Source organism: Lissotriton vulgaris, chromosome 1_1 (assembly GCF_964263255.1).
Source record: "Lissotriton vulgaris chromosome 1_1, aLisVul1.2, whole genome shotgun sequence".
NCBI lineage: Eukaryota > Metazoa > Chordata > Amphibia > Caudata > Salamandridae > Lissotriton > Lissotriton vulgaris.
The window spans coordinates 1,077,999,074-1,078,015,287 of NC_141685.1; the positions used below are offsets into that span (position 1 = coordinate 1,077,999,074).

The 16,214-nt window shown below is 45.4% G+C and overlaps 1 protein-coding gene across 1 annotated transcript in view; it reads right to left on the reverse strand.

The window, feature by feature from the left end:
- The window catches only part of DDX17 (DEAD-box helicase 17), a 38,859-nt gene extending 24,854 nt beyond the window's left edge, over positions 1–14,005 (reverse strand). Inside the window, exons 1-9 of the mRNA XM_086963332.1 lie at positions 13,736–14,005; positions 12,551–12,707; positions 12,359–12,455; positions 7,220–7,353; positions 6,895–6,960; positions 6,532–6,673; positions 6,273–6,433; positions 1,794–1,966; positions 1,555–1,665 (exon numbers count right to left, since the gene is read on the reverse strand). Of these exons, the coding sequence (XP_086819458.1) occupies positions 1,555–1,665; positions 1,794–1,966; positions 6,273–6,433; positions 6,532–6,673; positions 6,895–6,960; positions 7,220–7,353; positions 12,359–12,455; positions 12,551–12,707; positions 13,736–13,785 (1,091 nt within the window). The 5' untranslated portion in view covers positions 13,786–14,005. The remainder of the gene's footprint in view (positions 1–1,554; positions 1,666–1,793; positions 1,967–6,272; positions 6,434–6,531; positions 6,674–6,894; positions 6,961–7,219; positions 7,354–12,358; positions 12,456–12,550; positions 12,708–13,735) is intronic.
- Positions 14,006–16,214: the final 2,209 nt, after the last annotated feature.

A 16,214-nucleotide genomic window follows, 5' to 3' on the forward strand; every position in this document is an offset into this window, starting at 1 on the left:
ACACGACTGTGACACCACCACATTACACTGCTTCGATTGAGTGACCAGCAGCCCCACCGCTATGAAAGACACTGCATTCGGGGGGGTCCAGCAATCTTCGCGGCGGTAATGGGACAAAGGGCACGGCAGAGGTCTCCTCTTGACGGAGTAAGGTGGGCACGATGGGGAATGGAAGAATAATTTCGGGGCCAATGTCCTGTTTGAGCTAGAGGCTTCCTGCATTGAAAAAAAGTAGCGGTTTTGACCATACTGCGCATTTTTACAGTCCTTTGAAAACATTATGGGTATCAAATACAGCGCAGCATATATGTGAAATCTAGCAGCACAAGCTGCCTGAAAGACATGCATTTGTGATAACAAAAATGCGAGCTACACAAGCGCCAATATGTATAAAATCCACATGGTCTAATAACCTTTTTCAATTCAGATCTTGTAAAGGCATGTAGCCGCTCACATGTCTCATGCCACTGAATGATTTTTAATCTCCCTTCTCCATGTTTTTATTCTCCACCAGTGTGTAACTACAGGGGGGCTTCTCCCATTTACTCACCAGTTTTAGCATGATAATGTAACTCTGAGTTGGGCCTTTACGTTGCGCCTGTGGGGCCGCTACAAGACGATTCTCCTGAAAGTTGTTGAAGGGGAAGTTTCACCAGGCTGGATGACATGTCTCACTAGGGTCATCTTAATATTGCAAAACCAATTTGGTCTGAATGAGTATAGAGGTGGAACATACCTGTCGCATAATAGCTATAACTTGTGTATGGATATATGGAGGGCAATGGGTTTGCTGACATGGCTGGTATCCTACACAAAAGCAATTAACACAGATCTTATTGTGCCCCCCCCCATAGATTAACGGATGCGAGTTACAAAGGGTGACCCCCCCCCCTCATTGGAAACTACTGGTTCCAAAAAGACCACATTCCTGGTACAGAGGGATAACTAAGTCACTGGGACCAGAAAGGTCCAGAGGAAAGCTGGAGTGACCCAACACTGGCCACCTGATGAACGGCGGTAACATGTCGACACTTTAGCAGTAAGGAGGGATGAGAGAACTCCTAATTCTTTCCAATCACACCATCCTTAATGTTTTAGCTCTAGCCGGTGGGTCTAGAAATAAACTGGGGATCGTAGACATCACCGAACGGCAGTGTCATCTTCAGGTCCCAATCGGACCTGGTAATGTTATCAAACACTAGGGAAACGGGCGGGGATGGGAGAGGTGAGGAATTCCACAGAAGGAAGATGGTCAGAACTCGAAAATTCTCTTCTCAAACTCTTTAGCAGATTGCAGGCTCTTTTGGGGTCAAATGCTGGAAGAATGGGTAGATTGGCAGGGTAATTTAGGTCTCATGATTATCAGGTTCCCCTGGAAGAGAATCAAAGTTACTAAAAACACCACCACATGCGTTTGCCTAGGAGTGACAAACCATAAACCCAACTTGCCAAATGTTACCATGAGGAAAATAGATACGTATTATTGAGTCTATGGAAACACCGGGTCTGAAATGAAAGGTGCAGCAGAACTTGCACCATCTCATGGACACTAACCCATCACGTCGCATCCTGCGTGTTAGCTCATCACAGCGGCGCTTTGTTTCGACGAAGATGATGGTCTTGTTTTCTTTCTCAGCCATTATCTCCTCCATTAGCTGGATTAGCCTACAAAAAACGCAGAAGGAATTAGAACTAGCATAACTAAAGGCTGTACAAATCCAAGTTTATGGACGTAAACCAAAAATTTAGTGAGAAGGACCAACATTGCGTGTCTGGACAAACTGCATACTTACTTGTTATCTTTTTCGCTGTCCTGGCATACATCAACGATCTGCAGGATGTTGTGGTTGGCAGATAGCTCTAAATTGCCCACGTTAATTTGGACGTAGTCACGAAGGAAATCTTCAGCTAATTGTCGCACTTCCCTAGGCCATGTGGCACTCCACATCAGCGTTTGCCTGTCCGGCTGAGGTCAAGATGGGTACAGAAAGTGTTAATGTAGTGTTTGTGGGAGGCGGCGATTTAAAAGTCTAATCGCAAACTTACTGCTACAAAACATGCAAAATAGGGAAAAGAAAAGAAAGGTCAATTGCCATGTCATGTATGAGTAGTCAAATATATCATAACTAAAGAACAATTTTACAAGATTCAATCGAGGGACAAGTTAAAAAAAAATAAAAAAAAAAAAGAATATTGGCAAAGCCAATGGGTTTCACCATTGCGAGATACTGACGTAGTTATTGTTTTTTACTTAAGCAGTGCTATTGCCGTTGCTTCACGGCATCTGCAAAAATAATTAAAGGAATGCAAGTCATGAAAGGCAGCCAAGCAGGATGATGTATGTGCACAAATCAAACTATGCGTACACACACGCGGCATGATACCGCTGTCATTGTTACGTCTCGCCTGAGCCAGCGCATGTGCTGTAAAGACATTTAGTGAGTGGGCTTTAAAGAGTCAACCACTGCTTTTTGGGTGGCATAGAGCGTGCGGTTGCGCGCAGTTACGAGCGGAGGGCGGCATAGAGCATTCGGTTACGAGCAGAGGCGCCATCTGGCTTTCCTCTCGCTCTCCAAGCTTGCGCGCCTCGCTCCACCTGTTTTGCTCGCGCTTTAATGCCCCCCACTCCTTTACCGCAGAGCTTGTCTTGCAGTTATTTTATAGTTGTTAACCAGTGTGGGGTAGACTTGGGTTTTAAGTGTTGCACTCACCGCTGTCGGGAGATGTGGAATAAATCCTATGGCTTTAATCTAGATGTGTGTTATCTACCTACCGATTAAGGCAGTGGTTCCCAATCTGTGCGCCACTGCACCCCAGTGCGCCATGAAATCCAGCTAGGGGCGCAACAAGCACAGTTTCTGCATTTTTAATACATTGCATTTCCAGTTGAGTCTACACGTCGTTTCTCATAAAATTCTTGGCGTGTGCTGTCATCTAGTAGTTGCATTCCAAATGAATCTAGCAGAGAATCGGCCATAAACATGTCAGAAGACAAGAAGTGGGCCCAAGTTCTTGCATCTGAAGGAGTGAAAGTGTAACAGATAAACAGCTGCTGGTAAGATTTGTAGTTCATATGGGCATCATCACCTGTCCAACCAGTCCTTCTTTCCAAGGCTCACTCATTGATGAGCGATTCCCCACCTATTATTCTGCGCTAGATTGTTCAGAGCTCAAAACCCAACTGCCTCCGCTGGACTCTGCATGCAGCAAGTCATTTTAACCGGAGTTGGACTCTTAGTATAGCAGGCTCCTTCGTCCCCGGGCGGTTAGTTACAAAGTCCAGCTCAAGGTCACTTCACGATTTTGCAAAATTTAATTTGCAAAATAATGTCACAGGTGCCAACAGAGAGCAGATATCATTTCGCCCCGCAAAATAAATCCACGTTTTGTTTCACTTTCTTGACCAGATGATAGTGGCGCCCTGATGATCAATTGAATTCTTTTTTGTGCCTTTAACAGACCCTGCCAGGGTGTGTAGTATAACCAAGTATTTACTAAAGATTCTTCTGCGAGGTGGTGTACAATATTTTGCATTTTATGTGCACTCTTTATTTGCACACTTGCAATCAGGTTTATTTTAGTCCACTAAAGCACACTATTTGAGGGAGCGATAATATCCTTAAGATTAAGATAATTAGTAAAGTAAACAGTATCAGTTGGCAGTGAGGGAGTTCTCCGGAGCCCATTGCTCACATGAGAGGACATCACTCAGTAAAGTATCACACCAGCATGGCAGAACATGGCAGCAATGCATGGTATGTAATGTGCATTTGGTGTTAATTATGGAATTCCTTATATAGCGAATTGTTAATGCGGTTTTCGTTCATGAATTCCTCCTATGTGCACAGCTTTCTTTGTAACTACGGTGGTCTAAGGAACCCAGAGACAACATAGTCAGTCACTTAAGATACATCTTTGATTATAATAAATGCATTGTAATTACTTTCAGGGAGAAAAATGTAGCACTCCCAAGTCCGGGCTTACATCCCCTCACCCACCCAAAAAAGTAACATGATGGGGAGCCAATGGCCAATGAACAATAGGTCAAGGGAGCCGCAGGTCAAAAACGTTTGGGAACCACTGGATTAAGGGGAGGGCGAACTGCTTCCAGTTTGTATTCAACTGCGCCTTTGGAATACATGGGTTCACCAGCAACTCTTTATTTGAACGTTCATGCATGATGCGTATTTTGTTGCACCCCATGGATTAATAATCAGTAACCGATTCTCCACTGAGAAACAACGCCTATTAAAGTGCAGCATGCACTCTCAGTATACCTTCCAGGTTCGGCCCCGCAGTGGAGCTTCTTACGGTTGTATATTTATTTGGACGTTGCAAGCAGTCTGTGGTCCTCTGCATTGATTTCTAGCTTCTTCTGGTTAATATGGCGGGTTTCGATGTTCAAGTTAAGAACAAAGACTTCCCACCAGGCAGTAAAGCAATTTAGTCGACGTGGCGTTTTTCGTGTATTATCTTTGTTTTTTAACAGCAACATTAAAGGTTTTAGATTTGCCACCAGATGGCGCTAGAAATCTGCAATTGCGAAAACAAAGTCTCCTTGCTTTTTTAAACAACCCTTACAAAGAGAGGATGTGATCCTCTGAAATCGATCAGGAAGCTAAGATTATTCGATTGTCTACAAAGACTAGAAAATGGTATACATTCATTGTTTTTATATAAACATGCGATTAATATCGCATTCCGTTATTCTTTGAATTAACCGCTAATTGCATCTTTTTTCCTTTCTCCCGAATGTTGTCCGTCATTAATGGATTACATTGTTTCTGCATCTCTCCTATCATGCAGGGTACAGGGAGCGGTATCGTGATTCATTTGTTAGATGCAATCTCTGAGACGTTGCCACCCAATAACTGGTGTCTGGCGTGTGTTTAGCAGTAAGGTGCTGGTGGGGTAAAGATTGTTGCTTAGGTTTGAAGGCCTCACTTGCTGGTAGTTTCGAATTCCTAAAAAATTAATATCCAAGTCTGGAACAGCAGGCGCCTGTGGGAGGAGCCATTTCAAGAATGCTCAGTAACCTTGGGGTTGGTCTTCATTCCCAGTGGCTGAAGAGTGATTTGGGCCTGTGTACTCACAGCAGGGTCACACGTACTATAATTGTTTGTAATGCGCTGGTAATTCTGAACGAAGCCTTCAATTTTTAAAATCATGAAAACCAGTAGGAACATGATTTGGGGAGTCACAGGGAACCACTGAGGTGATGTGATCAGACTTCGAGTAGAAGCAAAGCCTGGTGGCTTGTGCAACAGTCTTTCCTAAGGCACTATGCTGAACACTATAACAAGGCGCTAACGAGCATTGGCATAGCCTAAAGGTCTCGACTTTGGGACCTTAGAAGTGTTTAGCCATGCAACATAGGACATTGTGCTGGATAACTAATAAGGTCCTAAAGGCAAGACCTATTGGCTATGCTAAGGCTTGTTTTTAAAATTTACTGTGCAGACATGGAACACTTGGTGCAGTTAATAAAAAAAAAGCATTGGCAATGGCAAAATGTACGTGTGATAATGTATGTATAAATGCTCCATGCATGCATATTCACACTGAAATAGGTGCTAAATAGACTGAAGGTGATTGGTTAACTGTCAGCAAGACTGAAACATAATGGAAAACTTCCATTTTTTTTGTCGTCAAAGCAACGATCAGAGACCACACTATTAATAAAAAACAGTACCTGCAGGCACCACGCTATGAAGATGTGGAAATTGAGGAAAGATAACAGAAGTACTCTGCTTTCTTGTAAGATGCTCAGATCGGGATTGTTTCACAATGTATTACCATGTCACATCTGATCATGGTCTGGTCCTTATTTTAAAGAAAAGACGTTGGTCTTAGGTTTAGCAACTAATCTGTTGACGACATCGACCCAGGTTAAGTACTTGGCCTACATGTGGCTATTGCTTCTTCACCTTCCCATTCCTCCTGCGACTTTGAAAACCGAACTTTTAGAAAGCTAATTTGAACAGCAGCCCAAGTTTGTTGGACTAAAAACAAATTGTTTCAAGACAAAAATTCGACTTTGTGTGCGAGTTCTGTCAAGTACTCACCCAAGCACAACACACCCACACATCCTCCATATACATTACAAAACACTGTGCTCACAACACCGATACAACAACCCTAATTACAATGAGAGCTGACACCAGAAAGGAAATTTAGAAGCAGGACATTCTGTTCGGAGCTGTTTGGATTTGTCAGTTTTTGGCAACATGGCTAGAAGTTAAATACAAAAAATAAACCATCTAGTGCATTACCCGGATCTGGTCAACGATCTTCCTTATCTGAGGCTCGAAGCCCATGTCCAGCATTCTGTCAGCTTCGTCCAGCACTAGGTAGGTACATCGCCGCAGATTGGTCTTACCAACCTCCAAGAAGTCTATCAGGCGTCCTGGAGTGGCTATGCAAATCTCCACCCCTGCAAAATACAAATTCATCAGGTTCTCTAGCTCTCATAGTGAAGGGATAAGAGCCCGGTAAACGCATAAGGTCTAAGTAACAAGGTCATTCGCCCACCTCTCTCCAAATCGCGGATCTGAGGTCCCTTCGGAGCTCCTCCATAGATGCAGGTACTCCTCAAGCGAGACGCCTTTCCATAGTCGTCGGCCACTTGCTGCACCTGCTGAGCCAGTTCTCGGGTAGGCGCAAGGACAAGGCACTTAAGAAGTAAACCGGGATATATGTTTAACATGGAGCGTTCTTCGAGAATACCCCCACGCCTGAACGAGACCCACAAACTCAAAACGTACAAAAAGGGACACAAGAACACGCTATAAAATTTAAACGTTACATTCGTGATGAACATTCTGTTCCGTCAAGTTTCCTCTTATCCAAATGTAATCAAGTTACGTTAGTAAGGAAGAAACTACTATGACTCACAATGGGACCGTCGCCCCTCTCCAAATACGGCTGGTGGTTGATGTGTACCATAGCTGGAAGGAGATACTGTAAAAAATAGGTGAGCATTAGGGGGTTTCGTAGAGAGCACTAAGTAGACGTACATTAACTCACAACAACGTAAACAACTAGTTGCGTGGACTTGACAGACATTTGACTGCAGCAATTCTTCTCTATACCAGAAATAAAATAGAGAATGCCCCGGTGTATTAAAAGAAACCACACACGAACTCCACAAGTAGGCGTCCAGAGCCGACATTCTACTAACGTGCTACAGCCGCTGAGAGATCCAACTACAGGAACTTACCGCCAAAGTCTTGCCGGAGCCAGTCTGAGCAATGCCCACCATGTCTCGGCCACTGAGTGCCGCTGGGAACCCCTGGCACTGGATAGGGGTCGGCTCTGTGAAGTTCAGTTCTACTAACGTGTTCATTACATATTCTGTAAGGAGAAATAAACAAAAAAAACATTGTTAGAAGGTGGTTCTGACACTATGGGCCGCCCGGATTTTTCGCTTTTTGAGCACCTAATTGTTGAGCTTTTACTGCGGGGGAGCCTCATAATCTGGGACTCATCAACAGTGAATGCCTAATGAAGGAGACTGCATGGAGATTTTACTGGTGTACCCCTGGCTTGACTAGGCCGCTGCGCAGCAGCTGAAGTATGGGGCACCGTGCTGGTCACATGCAGACACGGATGTACATGCGTGTGCACACGTGTAGGGGCTGCGAAGGGGAGATTCCTAGCGTGCGCAGTCCAGGAGCAGCTACATAGTGAATAGTGTGGCAGGACTTATGCAGAATTGGGTGGTGACATGGAATAGGCTTTATACACTGGAAAGGAACATTCCAGGGAAAGTCAGTGTGTCTTACTGCGTTTTCACTTCATTATTTCCCTATGGGGATGTGGGGCCCATGGCTAAAATGACTTCCACGAAGCGTACAGATTCCAGACACGCACGAGTGTCCAGTGTAGAAGAAAAGAAAATTAGTATTCTGCAAAGTCATATTTGTACTGCTTTTGAGTCGTCCAGAAATGTCATATTTCTCCGAGCCCCTGGCTGGGGTCTGGCCATGATCGTTAGATTAACGACCTTTCTTCCCAGAGCGAAGACCTTCTCTCAAAGGGGAAAAGATAGGTGGAGCTAAAAGCCAAACCATCAACTGCTGTGTCTGGGTGCCAGGCACCAAGCTGTACTACGTAAAGGCAGTGAGAGGGGAAGGAGTTGGGTTTCAAAGGCCATGTGGCCAGAGACACTGGACGACTCCATTTTGAACAACCCAGAGGCTGGACAAGAAGGAGGGAGGGGGCAGGGAAGTGATGTACCGCTGTGTGATAGGACACAGAGACTTCCTGTCAGCCCCCTAACTCAACATCTAAAAAAGTACTTGCACAGGAAGAGAAGCTCTCTCTGGGGTGTGGTCTGTGGAGGCGAAAGGTGCTGGAGCCTGGTGCAATGGGCAGTTGGAAGGACGACACCCCTAACTGCCCCCCAGGCCCCTAATGGCGCCAGATAAAGAGCCCAGGACCGGTGCACATAAGAGGCCTCTGCGCAGGGAGCCAGTGAAGTCCGCTCCCTGCAGAATGCACCCTCTTGGAGACCCGGAGGACGAAGGAGAGTGCTCCCAGTGGCTAGGCAACAACGCCAGGAGCGAGAAGACGCAAAAATGGGGCAAATCTGACTCCAGGGGGCAGAGATATGCCCCCGAAAAGATAGACGACCTTTGACCCCACCTGGGACCGACAACGAAGCGTGTGGGGCTCTGCCGTGGTCGCAATCATGCCCCTGGGGGTGGGTCAGGTCCCGGGGGCTGCCCTCCTCAAGAAGTAAAGCCGGGGTGCGCCATCGCGCACCCCGTGAAAATGCCCCCGCAGGGTGCCAGGAGCCCACCCTGGCCCCCGCTGAAACCTGCGCTGGGTAACTGGAAGAGGGGCCCGGGAGCCCAACTCTGGGCCCCGTGGGAGGAGGCAGGGGCAGGAGGCGGCGTTGCTCCCCCCCCCCCGCCAAGAAGATGGGAGGGACCCGGGACCCCAGTGTCCAGGATGGGGGAGGAGGGCTGCCCCCCCGAATGAGTCCGGGGGCCCAGGCCCCCATCCCCGAAGTCAGGAGGAAGGACGGGGGAGGGTCGCTGCACTCCCCAGAGGCCAGCGGGAGAAGCACTGGTCTCCGTGTCTGCCCGCCGGAACGGGCAGACGAGAACTGAAGGGCCGGCTCCCACGGTCACGCACCAGGGTACGGGCCGAGCAGGGAGCCGGTGGTGGGCTCCCCGGACTGCCCTCCAACATGGAGAGCCTGTGTGTGTGTGGGGGGGGGGGGGCGCAGACCAGGAGGGGAGCCAGGGGCCCAGGTGGGACCGGGCCCCAGAGCACGGAGCGGTCGGGGCTCCCCTAGCCGCATCCCCTTACCTGGGGGTCCAGGTGGGACCGTGCCCCCCACCAAAGCCCTAGAAGCAGCCGGAGGCCCACATCGCGGCTCTCTCCGGCGCAGCGGGAGAGATGCTCATTAAGTTTGCAAACAAGCCCACAATGCTTTGCAGGCCAGGACCGGCCTGCAAGGGCTAACATTGTGTTCTTTGCTTGTGGTGGCACCAGGAGGACGGGGTCACCACCACATGAGTGTAAAGGTGCCAGGATGAGCTGCAGGAGTGACGCAGTCTCCCCCAGCGCAAAGATGACAAGTCACCCTAGGTGTCCTGGGGATTTGAAAAGAATACCCCCTCCAAGGCTCAACCTACATTTAACACCTTTCTGGGCTGTAACTTTTGTTCTTCAGCTGAGGGTGGTTTGATAGTTGTATCAAGGAGGAAAGGGCTGAGTGGGGGATGTCTGGAAAAGGGCATCTAAAGTGTAATTGCACCGAAATGCATTTATTAATGGTTATTTCTTTTCAAGAGACTGATGTTCCGTCTGAAGTACTGGTTTAAGGTGATGTCATAAGCACATTGGATTTAAGTGGCTAGACGCTCCTGCTAGGGTGTCTGTATTTACTTAATCCTGTGATCATCTGTGATGCCTTTAGGGGCTGTAATTGCACAGCATTTTTAATGACATCCAAATGTGCTGAGTACTGTCATTCTTAAGTGTGAAAGTGTGCGTAAACATGTATTCTTGCTGCTGCGCTTAGGTGAAGACCCCAGGCTGTTAGCCCTTAGGATGAACAGGTGCATACTGTATGGTCAGTAGGAGATGCTCAGTCAGGGTCATGTGTAGCCCGTTTAATGCTTGTTGAGGTAATGGGGGGGGGGGTCGCCACTGGGATGGTGCTAGTGCGCAGGGCCCTCTCTCCAAGTTAAGACCAATTCACTGCATTGGGGGCAAGATGATGTGCATGCATGGGAGTGGTGGTACTAGACCCCACCCCCCCTGCGGGAGGGGTGGAGATGTTAGGCAATATCACAAAGTAATTTTATCAGCTTATGTATATTTGTACATTGGTGTATAGTATTGAGTGGTGTGTGTTTAATAAATGTACTCTTACTTTTATAAAGTAAAGTACAGACTGGACAATCACTTAGTGTTATTTTTGCGCACCTGCAAATGGCGATTACTAGCCCACACCACCTTCCTTGAGTAAGCCTCAGACTGCTCTGCAACGCTACCCTCCGAGAGTCAGGTGCTGCCCTAGGGTGTTTGGTTCCCAGTGAAGGGCAAATGTGTCATGTTATTTGTGCAGACCGAAAAAAGGAGAAAGTTTTCCCTACTAAACCCAGAAAGGACAGGGAAATATTATGACCACAAAAGAAATTCCTTTCTGTGTTGTGCAACTTAAAGCACCAATGTGACTTTAAAACAAAGACACCTATTTGAATCAATAGTATTCCCAACTAATCATACATTGCATATAAATCAAATCATAACATAAAATATATCCAGATAATTTTTATTAAAAAAGTTTTATCTATGAATTTAATAAAACATTTTCATACATAAATATTGATTTTTCCAGTTCTTCTAAAGCAACAATATACATGTATTCATAAGTCACAATACATAAATAAACAATCAGTTAAAAACAGTTTTGTCGACGCGTTTCGGTGCTTTGATGTTTGGAACACCTTCCGCAGGACTTATATTAAAAACATCTTTATTTTGTAGCAATTTTATTTTGAGGTACCAGTTTAGATCCAAGAGTTGAGGTAACAGGAGATATTTTCCTACAACCCTGCTATATAGTCAGCGGATTCTGTATTTTATGTAGGACCATGTACGTCAACTTTGAGAAACTTTGTATTAATGGTTCCCGTTTTCTGTTATGTCAATCCCTGTTCATTGTTCTTTAAGGATTTCCACGGTGGTTGCACCTCTTTATTGATTTGAGGTACTCTACGACGTCTCTCAAGACGACACGCGCACCGGCGAGCCGGTCTCCCTGGTGTCCCGTTAAGGTCCGCTTAATACAAAGTTTCACAGAGTTGACGCACATGGTCCTACATAAAATACAGAATCCGCTGACGATATAGCTGGGTTGTAGGAAAATATCTACTGTTACCTCAACTCTTGGATATAAACTGGTACCGCAAAATAAAATTGCTACAAAATAAAGATGTTTTTAATATAAGTCCTGAGGAAGGTGTTCCAAACATCGAAGCACCAAAACGCGTCGACAAAACTGTTTTTAACTGATTGTTTATTTATGTATTGTGACTTATGAATACATGTATATTGTTGCTTTAGAAGAACTGGAAAAATCTATATTTATGTATGAAAATGTTTTATTAAATTCATAGATGAAACTTTTTTAATAAAAATTATCTGGATATATTTTATGTTATGATTTGATTTATATGCAATGTATGATTAGTTGGGGATACAATTGATTCAAATTGGTGTCTTTGTTTTAAAGTCACATTGGTGCTTTAAGTTGCACAACACAGAAAGGAATTTCTTTTGTGGTCATGTTATTTGTGCAGGCCTCACAGATGCTGCCTCGTTTTCCAACACCCATAATCTTCAGACAGACGTCGCGTTGATTGCGAGATTTTGGGATTGTTTTTACAGTTCCCCTTACATCATTTGCATGCTTACGGAGCAATTTCTAATGGGGGGGGGGGGGGTCTAACGGTGTAGATACTCTGTGACGTTATTGATACGTTGCTTGATTTTTCATATTTAGAGACTGAGGTACATACGACCGATAAAATGGATAAAGTGTGTTGAATGTGGTTCTGCTTTTATCACCCGTCTTACTCTACAACTAGTCACTCAGAGGGCGCACACAAGCGCACGTCTTAGCTTATCTCAACGCAAGCGCACGTCTTAGCTTATCTCAACGCAAGCGCACGTCTTCGCTTATCTCAACGCAATCACCACACAGAGGGTGAGATTTACAAGCCCCTTGCGCCACTTTTAACATGGGAAAAGTGGCGCAAGGGGCGTGTAAATTGTCCCTTATTGATGTAGCTTTACACTCAACGCCAGCAGCTTTTAAATCACAAGCAACACTTACGGGGAAAGTTATTGTGATGAAAGCTGTAGACTGGTTTAGGGCACTCCTTTCCTCTCACCGTTATCTCCTTTTTTCGACGCAATTCATCAACTTCATACTGTAAAGACAAAGTAAACATTGCATTTATCACGTTAGCATTTAAAAGGCTGCACGCTATCCTCACAGAGTCGCCTATGGTAAAGCAAAACTCACAGGCATCATGCGTGCCACGTCAGGGTGCTCCACATAGAAGTTCTTCTCAAATTTTGGCAGCTCGCTTAGGTCCCATTTCTTCTTGCGCAGTCGCTCTCCGGGATTGCCAAACTTTTTTGGTGGTGGTGGCGCTCCACGACTTGAGCCGAAGCGAGGTCTAGGAAAATGAACAAAAAGTAGTGTAATATTAATGGACATCGTGCACATGTAGTTCTACTCACTCTGACATAACTTGCATAAACGTCACTTCCCTACACCACAGATTCACTTTTAATTAGTCAACTACAGGGATAACCCCACCAACTAGTTTAGTTGGTTCTGGGGGCCTCATTTATGAGGCTGTGCGTCACTTTTATGCTGCTGGTGCGTCACTTTTTGTGACGCACCAGAGGCGTGAAAAATTTGCTTTGTTGCGCCATATTTACAAAGTGACGCATCTAGGTAGATGCGTCACTTTGTAAACCCCTGCGCCACATTATACCTGCGCCAGGTATAATGTATGCAAGGGGGCGTATTGACGCAAGGAAGGGTCGTAGAAGTGACGCAGTGAAATCACTTTTAGGATGCAGTTGCGTCAAAATCTTGCACCTGCCTCACAGCAGGCGTAAGACGGACGCAGGCCCTTTCACATGGGGCTTGCCCCATGTGATAGGACGCATTGCTGGAGTTGCGTCACTTTTGTGGCACACTCCAGCAATGTGTCACTTTTGCACTTACAGATACATCAGAAATACTGGCGTATCTGTAACTCCTTGCGACGTGATGCGTCATATATTAAATATGACGCATCAGGAATGTCGCAAGGAGTGCGCACTGAGAAGTGACGCATAGCTGCTTTCACGCAGCGATGCGTCTTTACTCATAAATGAGGCCCTAGGCGCGCTACAATGGTTAAGATGGTGACAGCCAGGATCTCATCCTAAATACTAAACATTAGTGGGCCACAATCAGATCAAGCTGTAACAAGAAAACAAAGACTAAACCGTTTATTTCCGCGTTAACTACCATTAGAGTAAAAAAAACTGGCAAAGAAAGAACGGTCATAAATCGCTTACGTTTTTTCGACATTCGTCTGCCCTCATACACCCAGGCAAATGAGAAGCCTAAAACATGGGACCTTCGAACTAAAGCGAGTGGAGAACTACCTTTTCAAGCGGCAAACAAAACTCGGCCCAGTGCCCTTACCCTCCGCGGTCGCGCCCGCCTCGGTCACGATCTCCAAAGCTTCCCCTCATATTGTTGGAGCCGGGGGTGTAGTCGAGTGACGCTGCGAGAGTATTTCTGGCACTATCTTTTGAAATCTTCCTCTTAACTGACAGCGAGCTGTTCAGTTTTCAGAGCGAATCTTCTCTGCAGAGACCCGGACACCTTCTGCCTCCTCCGTTTCGACAGCACACAAAATGTCCGACCCTTTCTATCTTAGTCCTTCAACAAACCTCCCTACGCAAAAAGCGTAGGATGCCCCGCCCATTCGAGGCGGTGCCAGCTACAGGATCGTCGACAGGATGATTTAGAACCCATCCAGCTGCTGTATGCTCGACGCTTTGCTGGGCTACATCCAGGACGTGCACTCGCCTACAAGTGGTGGCTTTCACGTAGTCCAAACAAGGGGATTTCGTAAGGGCGTGGTCTGCTGGTTTTCTTACGCTAGTAGCGTAAAAAGTATCGACAAGGATGAAGGCTCTACAAAATGGCGACCTCGCGGATTACTGATATTAGGTTGCGCCAACAACGCGACATAGCGTAAAATGGTCATTTTTCAATATTTTCATTTGCTGTTGCGCGCACAGTTTATTTCGTGTTTTGTTTCGGAGATAGGTTGCATGATTTTGTTGCGTCACTGGATATTTTCTTCATACAAAATGGCCGATAGAATTCACTTGTAAACATAGTCGCCAAGTGATCCTATTGTAGGGACTGTTTATGCTTCGGAAGAGACAGCGGTTCATCCTTCTTGACCATCAACTCTGCCGGGCCTGAACATCCCTCGGTTTAGACAGAGGGTTTTTCTAAACAAGCACTTTGCACCTTTTCTGCCAAGATTGTGCTGAGGGCTATCGACTTGTTCTAAAGAAAACGCCGAAGATTTCAAATGGATGTGCACCAACTTATAACTTGTCCCGTGATAGAAATTCAGGCACCACGGTCTAAGTACATGTCAGATGACATCTAATGTGGCAGATAAACGAGGAACTGCAGGGTACCGGAAACCGCTGATCTTGTAAGCATGCCGAGTGAGTGAATGCTAAGAAATAAGGACCTGTTCACACAAGGGTTCTTCAAGGAACACGAATAGGTTTAACAGAGACCCAAAGAACACCAGCAAGCGATAGTATGTCAGAGTGCGCTTTGGAATACCGTAATTAAAAGAGACGGACTTGGCTTTCGAAAATATGACATCTAATGAGAGTACTAAGGATTGTTCAAACGTTACAAGACAGCCAAAATGCATGAAAAAACGTTAATATAGTGTGCACATTTGCGGTAAGACTGTGCTAGTCAATGGGAATGTGTTATAACGGAACAAAGGGATGCTAATGTTTCAGGACTAGGACAAAGGACGCACATTTATTGTAAGAACGGGCCCAAGTATTTTACTTGAATAGAAGGATGGTATGGTGTCACACACAAGCACTAATCGTCTCCAGCTTTTCGTAAAAGAAGAAGGATAACTGGTACCAGTAAGACTAACAGAATTGCCAATGGACGTTAACATATTGCAAGAGAATATCAAGTGACTTCAGCTTATTTTCAGAAAGCAGCTCGTGCAGCAGTTTTGTGTCGAAGAGCACTTGCAAGAGAGGAAAAGGGTGTTGCAGGTTAATTTTGTGTTAAAAGAAGGGGTCAAGAAAATAGCATTAAGTCACAGGTAAATATAAAAGAGATGACTGTTTCCCATTTGTAAAACAAAGCTAAGAAGGCGCCATTTTATGATAAATGAGTGTCATGGCGAGGACATTGAAGACGAACAAAGGGGCCAGCCAGCATTTTTCAAGGTTTTAAGGGTCTCCCAACAGTTCATAAGAGAAAACCAATAGCATGTTGCGGTGTCGTAGAAGGGCTACAAATGTTTTGTAATTGGGATCAACAGTGTCATGAAGCTGTGTCATGAAGTCACAACTGTCATAGAAGAAAGCCAAGGAACCATCACAGTGACAAAGAGTCACGTTAATAATTTCTGTGTTGCAAAAGTGGCAGATTGGTGTAAGTAAAAGTTAATGCAAGATTGCACAAAAAGTCTGCGATGTACCACTCCAGTGTTTCAACTGGCAGCAGTTTCTTGGGAGGGACCCATGTTATGAAGTCCACAATAGGTTGCTGATTAGAGACACATGAATTTTATTCTGTGCAGGACACCTTAGAAATAAACTTGAGCAAAAGCAGATCCGTTTAAAGAATAATTCAGAAAAGAAAAGAAAAGCTTGAAGGTACAAACAAAAATGGACCATGCAATTAGAGCTCATTTAGGATGTCCTAAGGAATACTTGTAATTGTCAATTATATTCTTTTTTTCTCATGTTCACCTACACTTGAAGAACTGTGTGTTCCTGTTTAGGGGACATAGTTATTTTCTGCAGCCAGCTTTTCTTCCTGACCATGGCAGCATTTTTTATCCTGGCCATCAGGAGACGCAGACTAGCTGAATTGGAGTATAATTTGGCAA